The sequence below is a fragment of the Micropterus salmoides genome, unplaced genomic scaffold (genome assembly GCF_014851395.1).
Source record: "Micropterus salmoides isolate LMB-PRFRI ecotype aquatic unplaced genomic scaffold, ASM1485139v1 Ms_hic_scaffold_10, whole genome shotgun sequence".
NCBI lineage: Eukaryota > Metazoa > Chordata > Actinopteri > Centrarchiformes > Centrarchidae > Micropterus > Micropterus salmoides.
The window spans coordinates 8080153-8101082 of NW_024040041.1; the positions used below are offsets into that span (position 1 = coordinate 8080153).

A 20930-nucleotide genomic window follows, 5' to 3' on the forward strand; every position below is an offset into this window, starting at 1 on the left:
ATACTTTTCTCTTATTAATGGACAGAATATAAAACAATGGCTGACTCTGTAAAACTGTCAAAGAGATTAGAAAGACATATTGCTCAGCATATCGCAGTGGACTGCCAGAACATAAAGGCCAAAGACTTATCACAGCACTGTGAGACAGAGATAAGCAGTACAGGGGGTGTGGTGACATAATATCAAATAGGACATGTGCAGGATTGTCAGGCTAAAGTAAGACATTAAGATATTTAGGGGGAGCTATCTACTAAAATAGCCTGGTTAAGTATTCGTTAAAGATCAGATACATATACAACTACAATACTTGAGAAAGACTCATTCCTTTTACTTTTGATTGGATTTAGTCTCCAGATATTGTATTTTCACTTCATCAGACACACAAACCTTATGTAAATAATAGGAGATTATGGAAGAATAATCTTTGTCTTCTAAACTTCTTGACAATAGGCGCCTCATCATTTTAACAAGCTGTGTGCGAATTTGTGTCAGAAGTATGGGGCATAGTTTGAATACAAAATGACGTGCAGCCAATGTCTTTGCCTTGAGGGATCCTAATAAATCAATTCTGAAGTACTTCAGGGTCACTGACCAAAAAGACTGAATGTGTTGACAACCTGGATTTCCCCCAGAAAACAGCTCCAAAACATTTTATACAACTCCCTTTTTTTAATCCTCATTTGTAACATCCATCGCCTCTAATGTCCTTGACATTAACCCAAATCTGAGTTTTGAATCAACACATCATTGCCATGTCCTACATATCTGCCTGGGAGTCTTTCCTTTGACGTTATTAAAATCTAAAGTGTTCTTTTAGGATTATAGTATAATAACTTTATGGACATAAGACGCGTTTCAGTTTCACTAAAATTATTTCTCAACTGACTGTGTCATTGTGTACATATTATGTTCCCTTTGCCTGGAACTCTTTATCTCTAGCAAATATAGCTGGTTGCAACACGGGTCAGAACTCAGCGTCTCAGCATTGTCTTAATATGGTCTTTCCATCTCCATTGTCTTAATATGGGATACCCATCCGACCCGCGGTCCAACCTCTGGTTACCTCTGCTACCATCATTACAGGACATGGCGTAAACCTCGTAGACATGTAGATGAACCTCATCTAGTGGCGAACCTGCAGAACTACATTCACAATAACCAACCAATCACACGCCTGGAAATGTGGTATTTATAACACGTCATTTCCTCCCAGCGTCCTCTTTTCACCGTGTGGTCAGACTTCCATACGGCGTTGTTTCGTGGTGAGTTTAAAAATGCATTATTCAATTGTAATACATCTTTAAACATCGCAAAGAGCACGATGTAATGATAGACTAACCGTAAAGTACACAGCGAGACAACATAAATCCTGTTTGTCGCGCCGATATCGTGTGAATTTATCCTAAAGCAGATAATGCTAACATGTTAGCTAACTTGCTAGCCATTGACACGCGCTCATCTCGCGGTGTTCCCCTCGCGCCCGACTCTAAAAAGCGGGTTTGACTTAATGGTCGCAGCTTACCCAGAGGAAATGGTGACAAATGTTATTAAATCTGTAAAAGACCAAGTGGGTCCACACATGGTTTGAATTGTGGTTATTCGCTCTTAAAGGCCTCTGTTACCCGGATGCCTGTCGTTAATGCCTCCTGTGCTGCATGAGTGTCCTTTTTGCAAGACTCATAAATTTAAATTAAAAAAATCTATCAATAATGATCATGATGTCAGAATATGGGCCGACTTGACACGAGCTGGTGGTTTCCTGACCAATGCTTGTCGTCCTGTTTTCCCAGCTCTCCCATCTAACTCGTAACGCAGGGAAAGTGGTCACGATGTCCGGAGGTCTGGATGTCCTTCAAATGAAGGAGGAGGATGTGCTGAAGTTCCTGGCTGCAGGGACCCACCTGGGAGGCACCAACTTAGACTTCCAGATGGATCAGTATGTCTACAAGAGAAAAAGTGACGGTGAGTGGAAATGCTCCCCCCACCGTGGCGATGCTGTTAAAGGTTTTATATGGTGATTGAAGTAAGAATTTGTCTTCTTGCACACCAGGTGTGTACATCATCAACCTGAAGAAGACCTGGGAGAAGCTGTTGCTCGCTGCCAGGGCCATTGTTGCCATTGAAAACCCGGCTGACGTTTGCGTCATCTCTTCCAGGAACACTGGACAGGTAAAGTTAAAACGGATGGCTGCGTAAACTGATGCTCTGTTGCACTGAGTCACTGCTGTTATTATTTGATGGTATTATTTGAGCTATGATACGCACTCTGTTAAAGCCGGGCACCGATGTCGGTGTTCAGGTGTCGGAAGTGTGCAAGAGTGAGCCGGCCGGGTTTTCGCTAACACCATGAGGACTGTCGTCCCATGACTGGGGTTTGATAGTGACCTGAGCCACAGTTCAATTTATCAGATAAATTAGTAATTTCACTGAGATCTTGAGTATAACTTGTTCGTTCTGGCCACTTTAGAGAGCTGTGCTAAAGTTCGCCTCTGCCACCGGTGCCACCACCTTCCACGGTCGCTTCACCCCTGGTACATTCACCAATCAGATCCAGGCAGCTTTCAGGGAGCCCCGTCTCCTGATTGTGACTGACCCTCGTGCTGACCATCAGCCACTAACTGAGGCTTCCTACGTCAACATCCCCACCATTGCCCTGTGCAACACTGACTCCCCGCTGAGATATGTGGACATTGCCATCCCCTGTAACAACAAGGTGAGACCACTTGAAAGAATCAAACATTTACTAATCCTGACAACTTGCATCTTGCACACTGTTAGAGCCCGGCGCTGTCCTGACTGTGCGGTGCAGGGTGTAGGATGTGTGCTAAATAAAAATGCTTGGCCTCAACCCCCCATCTCTGAGCCACATGGGGATGTGGGCGTAGAGGTCTTGCCACAAAGTCAACTGTTTTGAGGATCTTGAGGCCTCTGGATATTAAACATTTAGTAATTGTGTATTTTAATGTTAAATATCCTCTTCTGACTATTTCAGGGTCACCACTCTGTCGGTCTGATGTGGTGGATGTTGGCCAGGGAGGTTCTAAGGATGAGGGGAACAATCTCCAGGGAGCACCCATGGGAGGTCATGCCTGATCTGTACTTCTACAGGGACCCTGAAGAGGTAAGATAAATGTGGTTCACCTCAAAATGTACAGTGGCTTCAGATTGTGGTGTGTGATTTGATTTGCACCTAATGCACATCTTTTTAATGCAGATTGAGAAGGAGGAGCAGGCTGCAGCTGAGAAGGCTGTTGGAAAGGAGGAGTTCCAGGGTGAATGGAGCGCCCCTGCGGCTGAGTTTACCCAACCTGAGGTGGCTGACTGGTCAGAGGGTGTAGCTGTGCCATCTGTTCCCATCCAGCAGTTCCCTGCACGTAAGAACTACTTTGTTTTGATAGAACTGCAATTTGTTGTGTTGTACTTTATTGGGCACTCAACTGTTTGACTTTATTCCAGCTGCTCCAGCTGTTGCAAAGACAGGCGAAGTCTTTTCTGGTAAGTTTGTATAGAATCTCAAATATATGAACATGTAGTGGGTGTCTACCCCCCCCCCCCCCCCCCCCAAAAATGCTGAATAAATGGTTTTCTTTCCCCCGCAGAGGACTGGAGTACTCAGCCTGCTACAGAGGACTGGTCCACAGCCCCCACTGCCCAGGCAACTGAATGGGGTGGTGCCACTTCTGATTGGTCTTAAATTATTGACCATGGCAACAATAAAACAGTGTTTTTTACACTTGAGATTTTGTTCTGTTGGTTTATTTGATATTTACTGAAGGTCACTTTTAGTAGTGGTTACTCTAGCGTAATCATTTGAAGATGAAGTGATAAAGCCAGTGGAAGTTGTGACACTTTCTAATGAATACAGGTACTGTGAATGTACATTTGCTGCGTTAAGCAAAGTCCAAAGCCAAATCCTTCCACTGGCTATAAAGGAAATTTACTCCAGTGACAAAATGGAAAACATCTGCTGGGCTCAGATTATTTACACAAAGGTAATCATGAATGTCATGAGAGTATTGACTAATGGCAGGTGTAAAATGTTTCCATATTAGGTAACATTATAGATCTGGAGGACTTGAAATACTCTGCGTACTGTAACCATCAGATGCCAATTGTATAGGTTTGCATATGAAGGAATGGGCTGAAATTGGAAGGTAATAAGATAAATGGAGTTCAATTATAACAAGTGTATCTGCATGGCAAAACATTTGCAGTGGATGATGCTTCATTAATATGAACATCAAAATATTAATGAAGCAATAACTTAATTAATTGTAGACTTGATATGGTGCAGTGTGGTTGTGAGTATGATGAGTTTTTATGGGTAAATGCTTTTTCCAGAAAGCAATACATCATGTTTGAGATGCTTAAACAGTCAATTCAGTGATTACTGATAGGCCAATAACTTCACTAGAAATTTACAGGTGAAACTTGAAAAATTTGCATTGTATGAAAGTTCATTTGTTTTAGTAATTCAACTTAAAAGGTGAAACTAATGTTATATAGACTCATTACATGCATGCAAAGTGAGATATAAGCCTTTATTTGATATAATTTCAATGATTATGGCTTACAGCTTATGAAAACCCCAAATTCAAATTCTCAGAAAATTAGAATATTGTGAAAAGGTTCAGTATTGTAGGCCTAAAGTGTCTCACTCTAATCAGCTAATTAATCCAAAACACCTGCCAAGGGTTCCTGAGCCTTTAATTGGTCTCTCAGTCTGATCATGGGGAAGACTGCTAACCTGACAGTTGTGCAGAAAACCATCATTGACACCCTCCACAAGGAGGGAAAGCCTCAAAATGTAAATGCAAAAGAAGTTTCTCAAAGTGCTGTATCAAGGCACATTAATAGAAAGTTACGTGTGGAAGAAAAGGGTGCACAAGCAGTCTATGAAGATTCTGTCATCCAGGTCATAGTTATCCAACGAAGGTTAAAATCAAGGGAAACTGGACTTGGTTGAAGATACTGGAAGACGTTTCTCCCTCATCCAAAGGACTTCTTCAGTTCTGACTGACTGGCTGACTGTAGTACTTAACACAGCTGACTACCAGAACAAAGTCAACACACTACTAATGGACACAAACACGTATGAGACACTGAGACGAGACCCAACCAGCAGATACAAGAAAAAGGCCATAGAATGTCTACAACAGTTACAGAAGGACAACACCATCACCCGTGAACAATATTACCGTTTGTATGCTGGAGAAGCCATTCCATGCATTTATGGACTACCCAAGATACACAAAGAAGCAGCCCCACTCAGGCCGATTATTAGCAGCATTACCTCGGTCACCTACAACATTGCCAAACACATTTCCACCATCTTAGCTCCATTGGTGGGAAACACGCCTCACCACGTCCAAAACTCTATTGACTTTGTAAACAAAGTTCGAGGACTAAAACTGGATCCAGATGAAACCATGATATCCTATGACGTGACTTCTTTGTTCACCTGCATTCCCACCATAGAGGCAGTAGAAACCGTTAGGAAACGGCTAACACAGGACAACACCCTGGACAACAGAACTAGCCTCAGCCCTGACCAAATCTGCAAATTACTCGACCTCTGTCTAAACACCACCTATTTCCAGTACAACGGTGGATTCTACAGACAGAAGCATGGCTGTGCCATGGTCTCTCCGGTATCCCCGATTGTGGCCAACATCTACATGGAAGAAGTGGAGAATAAAGCCCTCAACTCCTTCAGAGGAACAGCACCGAGCCACTGGTACAGATATGTGGACGACATCTGGGTCAAAATGAAATGCCAGGAAGTGCAAGCCTTCACAGAACACATCAACTCTGTGGACAGTAACATCAAGTTCACACGAGAAGATGTTCACAACAACAGTTTGGCCTTCCTGGACTGCGCTGTACACATTGAAGAGGACAGGAGCCTGCAGATTGGTGTTTACAGAAAACCCACACACAGACCAATACCTACTCTTCGATTCCCACCACCCACTGGAGCACAAGCTAGGGGTCATGAGAACACTGCACCACAGAGCGGAAAACATACCAACAAGCGCCCAAGCCAGAGAGAAGGAACAGAACCACCTGAAGGGGGCACTTACAGCCTGTGGATACCCTAAATGGACCTTTGTGAAGACAGCCACAAGATCCAAGAAGAACAAAACTACAGGGGAGGAGGAAAAGAAGGTCAAACGCAACAACATTGTGATTCCATACGTGTCTGGAGTATCAGAGAAACTCAGGAGGATTTTTAACAAACATAACATCCCTGTGTTTTTTAAACCCAAGAACACACTAAGACAGATGCTGGTACACCCCAAAGACCGCACACCCAAACACAAGAAAAGCAATCTAGTGTATGCGGTCCAATGCAGTGAGGAATGCACAGACCTGTATATTGGGGAGACTAAACAACCACTACACAAACGCATGGCTCAACACAGAAGGGCCAACTCCTCAGGTCAAGACTCTGCTGTCTACTTACATCTGAAGGACAGAGGACACTCGTTTGAGGACCACCAGGTGCACATTTTAGACAGAGAAGATGGATGTTTTGAAAGAGGTGTCAAGGAAGCATCTACACCAGGGTCGAGAAGCCGTCATTGAACAGGGGAGGGGGTCTACGCCACCACTTATCCCCCACTTACAATGCTGTCCTTTCATCACTTCCCAGGAAACTCAACAAACGTAACCTATTGGCCTCAGGTGAAGATACCAACGATGGTCGTTCAGTCTTGGCCACAAGTAGTCGTAACAACTGTAACGACTGTCGTCACAGCAACAAGGAACACTGACGAACCAGCGGTATCGATGACCCGGGACAACGACCCCACTGAGGTTAAATAGCTGAGTTTCCCTGCCAGTTAGTCAGAACTGAAGAAGTCCTTTGAATGAGGGACGAAACGTCTTCCAGTATCTTCAACCAAGTCCAGTTGCCCTTGACTTTAACCTTCGTTGGGTGCACAAGCAGCAGGGATGACTGTAGCCTGGAGAGGATTGTCAGGAAAAGGCCATTCAAATGTGTGGGGGAGCTTCACAAGAAGTGGACTGAGGCTGGAGTTACTGCATCAAGAGCCACCACACACAGACGGGTCCTGGATATGGGCTTCAAATGTCGTATTCCTCTTGTCAAGCCGCTCCTGAACAAAAAACAACGTCAGAAGCGTCTCGCCTGGGCTAAAGGAAAAAAAGAACTGGTCTGTTTCTCAGTGGTCCAAAGTCCTCATTTCTGATGAGAGCACATTTTGCATCTCATTTGGAAACCAAGGTCCCAGAGTCTGGAGGAAGAATGGAGAGGCACACAATCCAAGATGCTTGAAGTCCAGTGTGAAGTTTGCACAGTCTGTGTTGGTTTGGGGAGCCATGTCATCTGCTGGTGTTGGTCCTCTGTGCTTTATTAAGTCCAGAGTCAGCGCAGCCGTCTACCAGGACATTTTAGAGCACTTTATGCTTCCTTCAGCAGATGAGCTTTATGGAGATGCTGACTTCATTTTCCAGCAGGACTTGGCACCTGCCCACACTGCCAAAAGTACCAAAACCTGGTTCAATGACCATGGGATTACTGTGCTTGATTGGCCAGCAAACTTGCCTGACCTGAACCGTATAGAGAATCTATGGGGCATTGCCATGAGAAAGATGAAAGACATGAGACCGAACAATGCAGAAGAGCTGAAGGCCGCTATTGAAGCACCACATACTTACAGCACAAACTGGCAGTGACAATCTTTAACTTCATCAGAAAGAAGAATGCTGAGCACGTGAACAAATAAACCAACACAAGGGAATAACGGAAAAAGTCAAACAAGAGCATCAAACCAGATCCAACTGTGTGATTATATAAAGTCATTTAGGGCTTTAACCACTCAAATATCTCAGAGATGTTTGAAAAGTGAGTGCACTATTTGCATTAACGATTGAAAAACGAGATGAGAAATGCAAAATCGCTAGTAATAATTAAGACACGTAAGTTAAGACTAACTAAAAGCACGAACGATCTGTAGCCTCTGCACCTGTTTTGCAACACTGACATATCTTTATTTATTTAGCAGCGTGAACTTCACTCGTCATTTCAGAGTGCACCTCTTTGGCTTTATGGGGTATTAAATGTTTATTTTCCGGATTTTTACGAGCACACAGGGGCAGAAAAAAACACACAGCTAACGTGTCGTCCTTGTAGTAAACAGTAGAAACGCATTCAGGGAATCCGGACATCCCGCCCGTGCAGAACAATCATCTCCTCCACGTTCGCGCTAGTCTGTCAGGTGGGCGTGTTTCAGCTCTGCCATTGGACAAACACTTCCCCTTCCTCCCTGGCTTCCGCTTTCTTTTCATGCGCACGCCCAGCCACTGAATAATGATAATAATGATCAAGATGGCTACTACGGAATCCTCCTTGCGGTAGCTAACCACCAATTTCATGGAAGCACTCAAAACTGCGATTTCCCACAGTTTAAGTCCCTCGTAGGTGACGGGGTCGGTGCCAGGGTCAGTACTATATGGATTAACACGGGCTGGGAGGAGATAAAAGTCATTGTGTCGCCTGCTGCACTCATTCCGAGGAAGCTAGCTAGCAGAGCAGCCAGCTAGCTGTACTTGTCGACCATCTCCAGGTTTAGATTTTCAGCCCGCGGCGGCTCAGAGGAGTGCGGCGCTCCCCGTTTTGCGTGCCCGCTCGTCGGACGGAGAGCGTCAAATGGCAGAGCCGAGGAAAGTGCCGTTCGTCACCATCTCATCCTTCAACGCCTCGCCGCCGACCCCGGAGTCCAGCAAGAAACGCCGCCGCGAAGATGAGGCCGTCGACATCACTTTTGGGAAAGATGGAGGTGGAAGTGTCGCGGCGGCAGGGTCAGAAGGAGGCGGAGGAGGTCCGTTTGGGAACGTTACCCCGAAAGGAGGCGAGGGCGAGACCGACGAGGCGAAACCCACCGTGCGCCTCAACCTCCCGCTGACCGAGCCGAATGAACGAGCGTCCGCGGAGTTCAACTACGGCGAGCTGGTCAACTCAACTCTTTCTCAGGTACGGAGAGAGCAGAGCTACACAGCGGGCACCATGATGCGAGCAGGAGGGGCCTAACCTGGCATCACCTCACGAGTGGTGCCTGTTGGTGAGGCCGAGGTGTACCACTCAGAGATGCTGTTATTTACTTAGACACTTTTAATCTTGCATGTTGTGTGTCAGTTAGGCTCTCAGCAGTGACCCAGTGAATAACTCGTTATGCTCAGTATTTACTTATTGGGAACCTGACCAAGAGTCTGGGCAGGTAGATTTAGTCAGGGAATTCATCAGTGTTCAGAATGAATGTTGCATGCTATTCAGAGATTTGCATATTGTATTTCCTTAAAACTGGGGGACTTGTGAGAGAGAGATAATTGGTAAGGCAGATGTATTTACTTTTAGTCCCTGGTGTGAGTAAAACTCCAGAAACACCGGATCCTCCTCCTCTGTTAGACCCCTTCCCTGCCTGGTTAATGCCACGTTCATGTAATTTATAGGAGATGGATGGTAGAGAAAAATCCCTTGTTTACAGCTTTCTATAGTCTCAAGACACTTCATAGTATTTATTTTGGCTGACGTGAGGAGTCTCTATGATTTTGAGGCACTTCTGTGTTATGAGGTGCCAAGTTGGCTAAATCTGAGCTCTCAGAAAAGTCCCAGTTATAATAACCGCTGGGATGTTGACATAAAGTATATTTACAAACCATAATCTCATAATTACTTTTACTCTAATATGACATGGATGTGGCCTTATCCTTCAAACTCCACCCACCCCCCTGTTTTGCAATGCAAACCATCTCTGATTTGAAATCGCGCCCCCAGAACTCATCATACAACCGTCTTCACAGGCTTCGTTCTCCTTATAGTGAGTAAACAGGTCTACATGTGTAAATTCATTGAGTTTCCCTTTAACGAAGACCTGACTGATGAGGTTCATATCCATATTAGAGAATAGGCACTCTATGTAGAAAAACATTAAAAACCCCTTTGCTCCCGTTTCATTATGTTGACAGATTTCTTGTTTTCCTCAGGTAAAGCCTGCAGGCTCAACAGTACCTAAAGGACTTGCTCCTCCTTTGGACCCCAATGACCCCTTTGCTGACGATGAGAGGGAGAGACGGGAGGTAGAACAGCTGGCCAAGAAATTTGAGAGCAAATATGTGAGTGTTACAGTCTCAAGATATATGAATTTATTGCTACAAGTGTGACTGTGTGAATGTTGTGTGTGCAGAAAGATGTCTAATATATATGTTTAAATGTTTTTGGCCCCTGTGTTTTCATTCTCTGTTCGCAGGGTGGGGTCCCAAAGAAGAAGAAAAAGGACAGGATGCAGGATCTCATTGACATCGGCTACGGCTATGATGAGACCGACCCTTTCATAGACAATTCAGAGGCTGTGAGTTCCCTTTTGCGAATGCACACGCATCACTTTATGCATTACTCATATGTCGTCACTTATATGTTAAATTCTTTTTTTAATAGTCAGCACGAAGCCCAGACTTTCACCGTACATCAAACTATTTTCCAGTGTGTGCACCTACAGTGCTTGAAGGTTTTAGTCGTTCTTTTTGGCTGAAACTGTCGACTGGGATCAAGTGAAGCTTGGTACACATTGATTTTATCGCCACAGTCACTTGTGTTTGAGTGTGGCGGTAATGGAAGATATTGTCCCACAGTGCAACATGCAATGGGAATGAGATCCTTACTGGAAAAAAAAAAAAATTAGTTGGGCTCAGTGGTGAAACGGCTTGAGAAAGATTTTAGATAGTTTAATTATAGCATCTGTACAAATCCTCAAGCACATAACTTTCTTGTATACTAACTGTAAAAACAGTATGCCGCAAAGAGTAGTTTAAAGTGAAGGTCTTATGTGGAATAGATTTGGGACAACAGTGTAATTTTTGTTGTTTTTCTTAGTGGTAAAAGGTTGGTGCCGCACGCAGCAGTAGAAGAAAACTAACAGTAATTATACTTCTCTCCTGGCCTCAGTATGACGAGCTGGTGCCGGCCTCGCTCACCACAAAACACGGAGGCTTCTACATCAACACAGGCACTCTGCAGTTCAGAGCAGCGTCCGACTCTGAGGGAGAAAATGCAGGCACGGAGGATAATCACTTCAAGGTACGCTCTCCCTTCTCTGCACTCGTATGAGCACATAGTGAAGTATATGTGCAGGCAGATCCAAGTTAATATTAATAAACCAAATCCTTTGGACCTGTTTGTAGAAGATGAAAGATGGCGAGGAGCGGGTGATAAAGAAACGTCGGAAAAAGCAAGATGGTGGAATTCTGGAGGACAAGAAACCCAGAAAAAACAAAGTACCAAAGTCCGGGTGAGGTTTTCATTTTTCTTCAGTGCTTCTTCTCAGGCTTGTTGTTTCTCATATTTTTTCCATGCACAGAATATTTCCTATTTTCACAAGTCTGTGTGATAATGCTGTCTCATGTGTGGATGAATTTAAGTTGTAAAATCGTATAGTTTGGAACAATAAGTTCTCTTATTTGAAGTTAGTCAGATGTCATATCATGGTTGCCCATCTGCACCCTTGCCCACCCAGGAAGGTGATCACTACAGATTAATTCCTGAACATGTTCTCTGTGTCAGTCAGTTAATTGTCTTTCTTCTTATTGTGTCTTCTGTGCTGGCAGAGTTTCATCCCTGAATATTCATCGGCCAGAAAAGAAAAAGAGGAAGAAGCTGATGAAGGACTCGATCCACCTGGCCAACATGCTGCGGCGCTTCACCAGGGAGAAGGAGGAGATGCGCAAGAAGAACATGGCTGCAGCCGGCCTGCCACGACCCGCCACCAAAGTGCCCAACACCAACAGTGCACTCCTCAACACCCATTCCAAGGCTGCTGGCAGCAACGACTGCAACATGTCTGACCTGGCCGCCGACCCCGCTGTGATGTCGCTGCTGGGCTCGGCCAATAACGACATTCTGCAGGACATGATGGGTGACCTGGACTTCGGGATGCTGGACTCTCCTCAGCCCTCTAGTCCAGTGCAGGGAGAGAACGGCTCCTTTGGGATGGGACATAAAGCAGGTGCTAGCAGACTGTCACAAGGTAACGTGATGACCCCTCCTCCTCTGCCCAGTGGACTCCCAGGCCCCCTCGCAAAGCGCATCGAAGATCTGAGAGCGGTACGGACTTCAGTATTCCACTGGATCACATGTTTTCTTAACCAACAATTACTTTCATTATCGATCAATCAGCAGATTCTTTTTTATTAGTTGATTCATCATTTCACAAAATGTCTTATAAGAGTGAAAATGTGCATTATTATTGAAAAAAAATGACATAGATTGTTCAATCTAACCTATACTCCAAATAAATAGCGGCAGATAAATTTTCTTTTGATCGACTAATTAATTCAGTGACTAAACTTGAGTGTAAATTAAATCTGATTGAATGAATCATGATACAAATAATGTTCTTGTTCTAATGGGACTGCAGAAAACCATCCTAATGATACATGGCACAAAGGGCTCAAACATACGATGTCCTCATGCCTTTTGTGATAGCTGTGTTTATGTGACACACTCTTAGGATAAATGAGATTAACAAATCATCATGTGTTATCTAATGCTTGTCTCTTGGCACAGGCGTCCCGGCTGTTTGACGAAGAGGGCAGGAAGAAATTCTTCACATTGGACATGAACAACATCCTACTGGAGTGAGTACCTTTCACACTTTTGCAGACATATTAAAACAGCAACCTCCCTACACCTAATGAAATCTCCATATGTATCTGTGTGCAATAGTATTGAGCTGCAGGTTCAGGAGCAGCCTGCAGAGGTGCGTTCAGCCGTCTACTCTCACCTGGAGGCCTTCGTGCCCTGCAATAAAGAAGCCCTGCTCAAACGCCTTAAGAAGCTCAGCCTCAACATACAGGTGAGCCGGAGTCAGACTGTTTAAAGACACGACGAGGACAAAAAATGTTGCCAGGATGCAGCGCTGGAGGACTTGCAGTCCGCCTATTAAATACCGGCCTCTGCAGAATTGAATGGCTACATGTTGTGTAATGCAGGAGATTCATCACAGGGACCCACAGTGACATGAATAATTTTTCATTCTGTTTTATCGAGTCGATTAGAAAATGATGGCCAGCTTACGTTACCCATTTTTCTGGCCAGCTTACGTTACCCATTTTTCTGTAAAGGACATGCCTCTAAATGTAACTGTGTTAAAGCTCTTGTTTTTTGTTACTGATGGCTATGTGCCATTATCCAATTATATATTTAGCATGCGAGTGTTGCCGTTCAGCGTGCGCGCACGTGTGTGTGTGATTTCTGACCGTGCTTATCTCCGTCGCCCAGGATGACCGCCTCCGAACGCCCCTGCTGAAGCTGAAACTGGCAGTGTGCAGTGTGATGCCGGAGCAGATTGCTCGATACAACATGGACTGTATCGCTAAAGTGGCAAAGTAAGGACAGAGAGGACCACAGATTATCACACTCAGTGTATCTGTTTTCTTAACATATTTCCCGTCATATAATTTCTAAGGGTGCTACGTGATGTTTGTTTCTGTTCACAGGCAGCAGTCTGAGGAGGGAGAAAAGAACGGGTCAGAGGATGATGATGAGGAGAAACCAGGGAAGAGGGTGATGGGCCCTCGAAAGAAGTTTATCTGGGATGACAAACTCAGGTCAGTTTCACTTAGGAAAGGAGTTAATTTCTCATGCAAGTGGCTGTGAATGCACACAGTGATCGCAGTTGTTTTACCCTCTGCAGTGATTTAGAGTCGGGGAGTTCTTACTGTATTGTTTGTATTGTGTGTGCTTGCCAGGTTGCTGCTGTGTAACCTGGTGCGGGTGAAACTGGGCTGCTATGAGCTGGAGGGCAAGAACACGCTGTCTCTCGAAGACTACCTTAAAGCCTTCATGGAGACTGAAGTCAAACCTCTCTGGCCTAAAGGCTGGATGCAGGCCAGGTCGGAGGATTTCTAATAACTACCTGCTATCTTCAACAATAGCTTTAACTAGCAAGACAAGACCGAAGCCCGCCGAATGTTTACCGGCTAGCTGAGTAATTCCCTCTACGTGAGAATTTCTTGGGTTAATATTTTCCGACATGTATATTTCTGTTTTACAGGATGCTGTTCAAAGAGAGCATCATGGCTCATGGTCACCTCACAGGCTACACGTGAGTCATGTGACTTATTAGCAACCGATTTTAAAACTGACTTGTTTAGCTTGTTCTCACTCTCTTATGTTTGTTTGCTCCAGAGCAAAAAAGAAGATGGTCTCTACCCCCAAGGCCAAGCCAAAGGTAAGATATATAAAGATATGGCTATATATTATTATGCTTATGACATGATTGCCTACTACTTTGTATGTATATGTGTGAACGCAGCATTAGAATGCAGTAAAGAAAAGAATGATTAGAGCAACTAAAAAGTCTTTAAACGTTCAAATGGGCATGAGAGGAATGTTATTACCTGTCCTTTTAATGTGACTAGGAATTGTGTAATAATGTTAGGAGATGATATAGTTTTTTTTTGCGTAATCTGTTCTTCAAGGAGGCAGTGTGGGTTCAGCGGTCCACACCTTCAGCCACTCCCTCGCCTGCAGCCCAGGTTGCCAAGCGGCCACCTCAGTCACCGTCTGAGCCCATATGTCTCGATTCCCTGGACGAGGATCTGACCGCTCCCTCCCTGGATTCTATCTCCCAGGCCCTGGCCATCCTCGGCAACGCAGCCAAGGGCCTGGCCCACGGGGACAGCCCCCCGTCCCCAGATGGACCCAAGACTGCCACCAACCCCTCTTCTCTCCACTCCTCGCCTCTCCTCCAGCAGCAGAAAAAGAGCTCTGTCAGCACTCCCAGCTCCAATGCACCTCACTACATCTCTACCTCTTCGTCTTCCTCCACCTCTCTGTCTCGGCCTCCTTCCATCACGTCCTCTCCTCTGACCTCAGTGAGGATGGATGGGATGGGGGTGATTAAGGGCACGGTTCAGGCGCACAGACATTCAGTGTTGACCACTCAGAGACCTTTGAGTGTGGGTGTGGCTAAAGCCAACATGCCCACCTCATCGTCGTCACCTAAACCGCGTCCCCCGCCCACTGCGTCTCCGCTCATGGCCCCAGGATTAAAGACGGGGGTCTCTGCTCCCCCATCTGGCCTAATCAAAGGCAGCAATAATAATAAAGCCACGAGTAGTGACACTCTCATCTTCACATCGCCTCAGTCTCGGCCCCTCCCATCTCCCTCACACATGACCATCAAAACCTTCCAGACACCTCGCCTGCCCCAGGCCCCACAGAGTAAGTCCTCCCTCTCTCAAACACTCACGGGAGTTCAGCCCCAGCCCCGGCCTCAGTCTAACTTCATCACCCCTATGCACGCTACTCTCACCAAGTCCACCCACAGCAGCATCCCGCCGATCGTCAAACTCACTCCCCGCACCCCTAACCCTACCGTAACCACTATCGCCTCACCCTCCATCTCTCAAAGCCCCAGGTCTCAGGCAACCCCCTCCATACACCAGTACTCGCCCAAAACCCCAGCAGGGTTCCGCCCGCAGTTCTCAGGTGCCCAAGGAGGCGCAATCAAGCCGGGGCAAGGCGGCTACACTCCCCCAGGCAGCCAGAAGACCCCCAACAACAACAGCACCACCAACACCAGCCTTATTAACACCATATCCATAAGCAAGCATTCAGGATCCAGTGCCTCCCCCACAACGGCCTCTGCCAACCCAGGCCAGCGTCAGAGGCCCGGGGGCGGGACACCTCAGGGGGCCAAGCCAGTCGCGTCTGTCCCATCGTCATCTGTCTCTTCACAGTTGCCACAGGTTTGTTCTGTTTAGGTACTTGTAGTGTTTTCCTCTGATTGTCCAAATGCATTATTATCCAGCACATGCACTGCAGTCATGTGATCATCCCCCACTTTAGCACTGAAACATCATTGAACAAGGACACGTGGTTACTGTGTCAGGTTAAAGTGCACAGAAAAATGGCAGTGAATGTTACCTGCACTAAGTGCTGATCAACGGGTGTCACGGTCATGTCACCAAACATAAAACTGCATTTATTTAAAGGGTCAGTTCACCCAAATCACAAACGTGTTCCATTTACCCTGAGCGGTGTGTAACCATGTAGTTTCATTTGCTACCCACGAGAGTCCACAGACCTCAACAGTGTTCCTTTGGAACGTGAAGGAAACTAATTATTGTGGTCCACAGTAAAGTCTGTGTGTAAGTCTACCAAGTCAAGTAGTTAACTTGAACATGGCTTCTAGAAAGACGTGTTATTGTTGAATTTGTGAAAAGTCTGTTTTCAACCCTTCAGGTGCCTCAGTTAAAATCCCATTCACCTTCAGTGTTGGGGTGGACGTCAGACACAAATAAAGCAAAAATGACCTGCATGATTACATACCACAAAGGGTTAGTGCAATGGAACAGAGTACATTTACTCCAATACTCTGCTTGAGTGCAGTGTTGCAGCACTACTTTAGGGCAGTATTTACATTTTATGCTATTTTATACTTCTACTCTATTTAATTTTATTTAAAACACAACCTTATTAAAATACATTTTACATTAGTCAAGTCAACAGAAAATGAATTGTTTCAGACATTTCTTCAAGCAAAAATGCCAAACATTCACTAGTTCCCGATCTTCCTTTGGGAGTATTTGCTGCTTTTGTTCGCTTTTACATCACAATAAACTGAATATATTTGGATTCTGGACTGTCAGTCAGACAAAAGAAGCAACATGAGGATGTCTTCTTGGATTAAGAAATTGCCATGGGGATTCTCAACATATGTTTTGTATGTAAAATGGTAAATAGCTTAATGGATTCATTGATAATGAAAATAATCACTAGTTACAGCCTACATTATTATAGATGAAACACACAAAATACACAACAGTGGCTATACAGTGTATATAGTGGTAAACAAGAGTCTCCTGTAATAAATACACAATATAGTAAACACTAACACAACGAGGGGCGGTTCTGCTAGTACTTCTGATACTTTTTGTTGATATAACTCAGACTTCTACTCAAGTAAGGTTTTTAATGGAGGACTAAATTGGGGTATTGCTACTTATACTTAAGGGAAGTACTTGTTCTGACACGTTTGCTCTTTCTTTTAAACCTGCAAGATTATTTTTAACCCCATTTCTGCTCAGGTCTCCACAGCAGGTAGCGGCAGTCTGCTCGGCTCAGCCTCGACTCTTCCCCTGGGGTTTGGGATGCTGGGGGGCCTGGTGCCCGTATCCCTGCCCTTCCAGTTCCCCTCGCTGCTAAACCTGCCTCCACTGGGTACAGCAGGCTCCAGTACAGCAGCCGGCTCTGCAGCCAGTAGCAATGCATCATTCTCTACCCTGACCCAGAGTGAGTGACGCATGCGAGGCATAAACATGGATACTGTATACTGATGAAATTTCAATTACACGCCGCACACACATTTAAAATTGGTAGCAGATACTAAATGTAATTTAAATATTACATGTACGTATGTGATTTAATTGGTGTATTCATATATTTTTACACATTAGGCAGGAACGCGTGTAGCTTTCTCTGCTGCTGTCTGTTGCTGTATAGGCCTCGTTTTGTGTTGTATGTTACAGCATCATTTGTTTAATCACCATATTGTGTGTCAGATGTAAGTTTGTGATTTTTCTCCGGTTTGACATTATTCCATTTTGTTTGCTCCATTTCCCCAAATTTCTCCCTTTTTTTTTTTTTCTGCACTTCTTAAAACTGTGCCAATCCTTCTTGGTTACTTCCCCACACCTGTCGCTCACTTACCTCAAACGTCTGTCTTTATGCCCTCCTCTGTTTGGCGGTCATTACCTGTCCTTCACCTCTATGCCATATTGCTCCTTTTCCTTCTGTCCTTTCTTCTCCCCTCCCCCCCTCCCTTCGTTGGTATCTGTCCCTCCTTGTTCCCCTGTCCTGTCTCCTCAGATCTGTATAAGAGTCTCCAGTCAGGGTCTCAGGTTGCTCTGCCTCCTCACTTGCAGCTCGCTTTCTCAGGTAAAATCTGACCCACCCTCAAAGCCTGCTCCATTTACTCCCTCCCCTGCCTTCCTTTTCTCCTTTTCAAGTGTCTGGTGTTCTTTGTCTTGGGTTGTCCCTTTCTGTCTGGTCCTGTTCTCTGCTCGTTTGTTGGTGGCAGCATGCCCTTTTTCTATGTAGTCATTTTAGCTGTCGTCCAATCTCTAGAATGTTCTTCTGTCTGTCGATGCTTTTCGCTGACATTTTAAGAACTGTATTATTCCTGTCCAGATGTCAGTCAGAGCCAGGGGGGAGACGCTAAGAGGAAGACTCTATGATACAGCTGGACTTAAACACTCAGCGGATGCAGTCTTATGAAATGACAACATGTTGGACAAATCAGGATCATGGAACGTGACTTTGGAAGACCGATGGACAGACCACATGTGATAGGGGTCTGAAATGAGGACCGGGTTACATACTTACTTGATCTGCTCAACTTTTCATGAACATCAGTTAAATATAACTTTTTAAAATTATTTGATAACTTTTGAAATACTATTCTTCATAGAATTGTTAAATTAAATGACAAATACAGTTTGTCAATGTTTACAAGATAGACCTATATCACTGTGGACAGGGAGAAGGTATGAATGGGATTTTTAGCTGTGTGAATGTGCGTGTATGAGGATTTGAATGCGTTTGGTTTGTGGGATTGAAAGTGTGCCTTTGTAGGTCTCCTCCCTCTTTGATGCATGGTCAGTGTATCTATTTGGTGCTGTTTTTATCATAATGTAATTATCACTGATACCTGTAAGAAATGTAAACTGCAAATTGAATGAACTGGGTTTTTTGTCAACAAGAGCCGTACACTTTTTCATTGTTCTTGAATTCGTTTCTGTATAGAACTCAAACCTACTTTTAATTAAAATCTTTCCCCTTCACAATGGAGTAATTTAATGAAACCCTAACCCTCTAAAACAAAATACTTAAAACCAAGTTTCCCCTGGACTCCATACAACACCCAAGTTTTAAGGGAGCATCTGTTACAGAATTAACAAAACTAAGGCACCACACATTAATGGGCAGTGTAGATTTAATTGACAACTTCATTTGGTTATTAAATCAAACTTCAATTATCAGTGAACCCTAACTCAACCCAGACATGACAAATTTGAAAATATTTAACACTGATCAATAATGTTCGCCAAGTTTCTGAAACAGCTTTTGACACCAGATCTAATTACCAGTCCAACAAATAACAAGCAACACAAAAAAAAAACAATACAAAAGGAGAAACCGGTTGGTCAATCTCAGCAGTTTGTGAAAGACTTGATGTGAAAGGGTAACATGAACTGGCAGTGTGAGAAGGTCAGGACTAGCCGGCCTTCCCGGAGCTTCTCCCAGACGGTTTTCCCCTCAAAACATTGTCGCTTCACGTTTGCCTTTCGGGGCCTACTTGACCAGAGGTCTGGTCTTATCGTCGTCACCACACTCATGGGCTTTGTACTTTTTGACCTCAGCCATGTACTTTGACCAAGCATCTCTCTTGCCTGGTTCAGCCTGTAAGAGAGAAGGATCAACGTGGTTAACGGTGGAGTCAGAAGTACATAATTCAAACCGACACCCCACCATCAAAACCCAACATACCTCTGTGTCGTGTTTCTGCTTCTTTGCAACCATGCCGGTCTTTAGGAACACTCCGCCTCTGCGCTTCCCCACCTGGGTTAGGGGATAGAAGACTGAAACCGTTATAGGAGCCCTTGCAGATGGACTGCCAATGAAGGAGACTACACCAGAGCAGAAGGTCTACATTTAGACTCTTGCGGCACCACCAGTGAAACCATCATCACTGAGGAGCATCCCTAGCCTAGACTTCTCTACAAATAATACATATTGCCACAACGTGTTCACAAAATAATGTATATCAAAAACACTGACGTGTGTGAGATGCTACTGGCAATTATAATACTGACATGTTGACCATTATTTCAGGATGTAATAAATGAAGTGCCAGTTAAGAAAAGACTCAGTGAGTGGTGCTTCAGTTTGGATGTGTGTTGAACTACTGCTCTCTCATCTTACAACTGCCAAACCCCTTACAAAGCTCGTCACGGGAGGGGGCTTCTTTTCCACTGAAGTCTGTCCTTGCTCGGTGTCTCTCGCTTCTCCAACTGTTTGCTGCGTCTCCTTTTTCCTCTTCTCCTCCTCCATCTTCTTCTTGAACATCTCCATGAAGCTGCCGTCGTTAGCGAACGCGTTTCCCCCGGGCACCGGGGTTTTGCTCGATGCTAGCGCGGGGCTGCTGGAGGGGGACGCGGGGCTGCCGCAGCTGGAGTCGCCGCTGCTGCCGCCGCCTCCGCCGCTTGTTTGGGGTTTGCCGTGTGAGCGCTTTGAATCCATGATTCCTGGGCGTAATGTTCACACCGGTACAGTCCAGCCGCTCAACGTGACAATGTGTCCGTCTTCTAAAAAGTATTGCTTTGTTGCGAAGTTGGCGTTGAATGAATAGCACGGGCAACACGCTGCACGACAGGCTGGACCCCACCCTCAATACAACACAAAAAGCTCCGCAGTCTGACTGAATAGCTAACGTTACACAGTCCAGTTCAGTAAAACGTGTACTTCTTTTTTAAAAGAAAAGGGCGAACTAAAAAATCTAAAAACGCTTCACAATGTCAGCCCTTTCGCTTTCACCCCCCGACAAAAACAAAAGCAGGCGCTGGTCCGGCTGCTAACGTGGCTAATGCTGCGGGCTAATGCCCGGTTTAGTGCGGCCTTTACGGACGAACAAACTCAACTTCACCCTCCAACTCATGTGTGGGATGTGTCCAAATATAATAACACAGTCAAACTGCACAATAAAGTCCGAATACCTGCAGCACAGACTATGAACTTCGTAGATTTGACCAACACTTTTCGATCAGTTCAGTCGCTGTCGGCCATGTTTAATGTCTCTTGATGACGTCACAGGGCGGCTATGGCGCCCCCTGCTGTGCCGGAAGTG

General features: G+C 45.0%; 3 protein-coding genes across 5 annotated transcripts; 2 read left to right on the forward strand and 1 right to left on the reverse strand.

Moving 5' to 3' along the window:
• Positions 1–1111: 1111 nt before the first annotated feature.
• rpsa (ribosomal protein SA) lies at positions 1112–3738 on the forward strand. Its single transcript, XM_038693937.1, has 8 exons — positions 1112–1262; positions 1791–1962; positions 2051–2169; positions 2468–2713; positions 2993–3121; positions 3215–3374; positions 3457–3495; positions 3600–3738. Exons 2-8 carry the CDS (start codon positions 1830–1832, stop codon positions 3692–3694), a joined length of 921 nt encoding a protein of 306 aa, XP_038549865.1. The 5' UTR covers positions 1112–1262; positions 1791–1829; the 3' UTR covers positions 3695–3738.
• A 4586-nt stretch (positions 3739–8324) lies between these two features.
• ubn2b (ubinuclein 2b) lies at positions 8325–18870 on the forward strand. Of its 2 annotated transcripts, XM_038693896.1 has the most exons (17): positions 8325–8998; positions 10009–10137; positions 10272–10373; positions 10967–11098; positions 11203–11309; positions 11626–12121; positions 12584–12654; positions 12743–12872; positions 13298–13404; positions 13516–13626; positions 13768–13911; positions 14073–14123; positions 14207–14249; positions 14500–15771; positions 17113–17317; positions 17894–17962; positions 18215–18870. In XM_038693896.1, exons 1-17 carry the CDS (start codon positions 8675–8677, stop codon positions 18259–18261), a joined length of 3540 nt encoding a protein of 1179 aa, XP_038549824.1. In that variant the 5' UTR covers positions 8325–8674; the 3' UTR covers positions 18262–18870. The 2 variants fall into 2 exon arrangements, with proteins under 2 accessions (XP_038549824.1, XP_038549833.1); XM_038693905.1 differs by lacking the exon at positions 17894–17962 and having other exon boundaries at positions 18215–18867.
• A 131-nt stretch (positions 18871–19001) lies between these two features.
• Positions 19002–20892, reverse strand: trir (telomerase RNA component interacting RNase). Of its 2 annotated transcripts, none has more exons than XM_038693958.1 (3): positions 20009–20892; positions 19574–19645; positions 19002–19486 (listed from the first exon to the last, which is right to left on the reverse strand). In XM_038693958.1, exons 1-3 carry the CDS (start codon positions 20324–20326, stop codon positions 19379–19381), a joined length of 498 nt encoding a protein of 165 aa, XP_038549886.1. In that variant the 5' UTR covers positions 20327–20892; the 3' UTR covers positions 19002–19378. The 2 variants fall into 2 exon arrangements, with proteins under 2 accessions (XP_038549886.1, XP_038549895.1); XM_038693967.1 differs by having other exon boundaries at positions 20027–20890.
• Positions 20893–20930: the final 38 nt, after the last annotated feature.

Bases quoted from the DNA above. Each gene is read 5' to 3' on its own strand.
- rpsa (XM_038693937.1), top strand. From the start codon at position 1,830: ATGTCCGGAGGTCTGGATGTCCTTCAAATGAAGGAGGAGGATGTGCTG. The intron at 1,963-2,050 runs GTGAGTGGAAAT...CTTGCACACCAG, and splicing joins CTACAAGAGAAAAAGTGACG to GTGTGTACATCATCAACCTG. The intron at 3,375-3,456 runs GTAAGAACTACT...ACTTTATTCCAG, and splicing joins CATCCAGCAGTTCCCTGCAC to CTGCTCCAGCTGTTGCAAAG.
- ubn2b (XM_038693896.1), top strand. From the start codon at position 8,675: ATGGCAGAGCCGAGGAAAGTGCCGTTCGTCACCATCTCATCCTTCAAC. The intron at 12,122-12,583 runs GTACGGACTTCA...CTCTTGGCACAG, and splicing joins GCATCGAAGATCTGAGAGCG to GCGTCCCGGCTGTTTGACGA. The intron at 13,912-14,072 runs GTCGGAGGATTT...TCTGTTTTACAG, and splicing joins AAAGGCTGGATGCAGGCCAG to GATGCTGTTCAAAGAGAGCA.
- trir (XM_038693958.1), bottom strand. From the start codon at position 20,326: ATGGATTCAAAGCGCTCACACGGCAAACCCCAAACAAGCGGCGGAGGC. The intron at 19,646-20,008 runs GTAAGATGAGAG...CCCCTAACCCAG, and splicing joins TTGTAAGGGGTTTGGCAGTT to GTGGGGAAGCGCAGAGGCGG. The intron at 19,487-19,573 runs GTATGTTGGGTT...TCTCTCTTACAG, and splicing joins AGCAGAAACACGACACAGAG to GCTGAACCAGGCAAGAGAGA.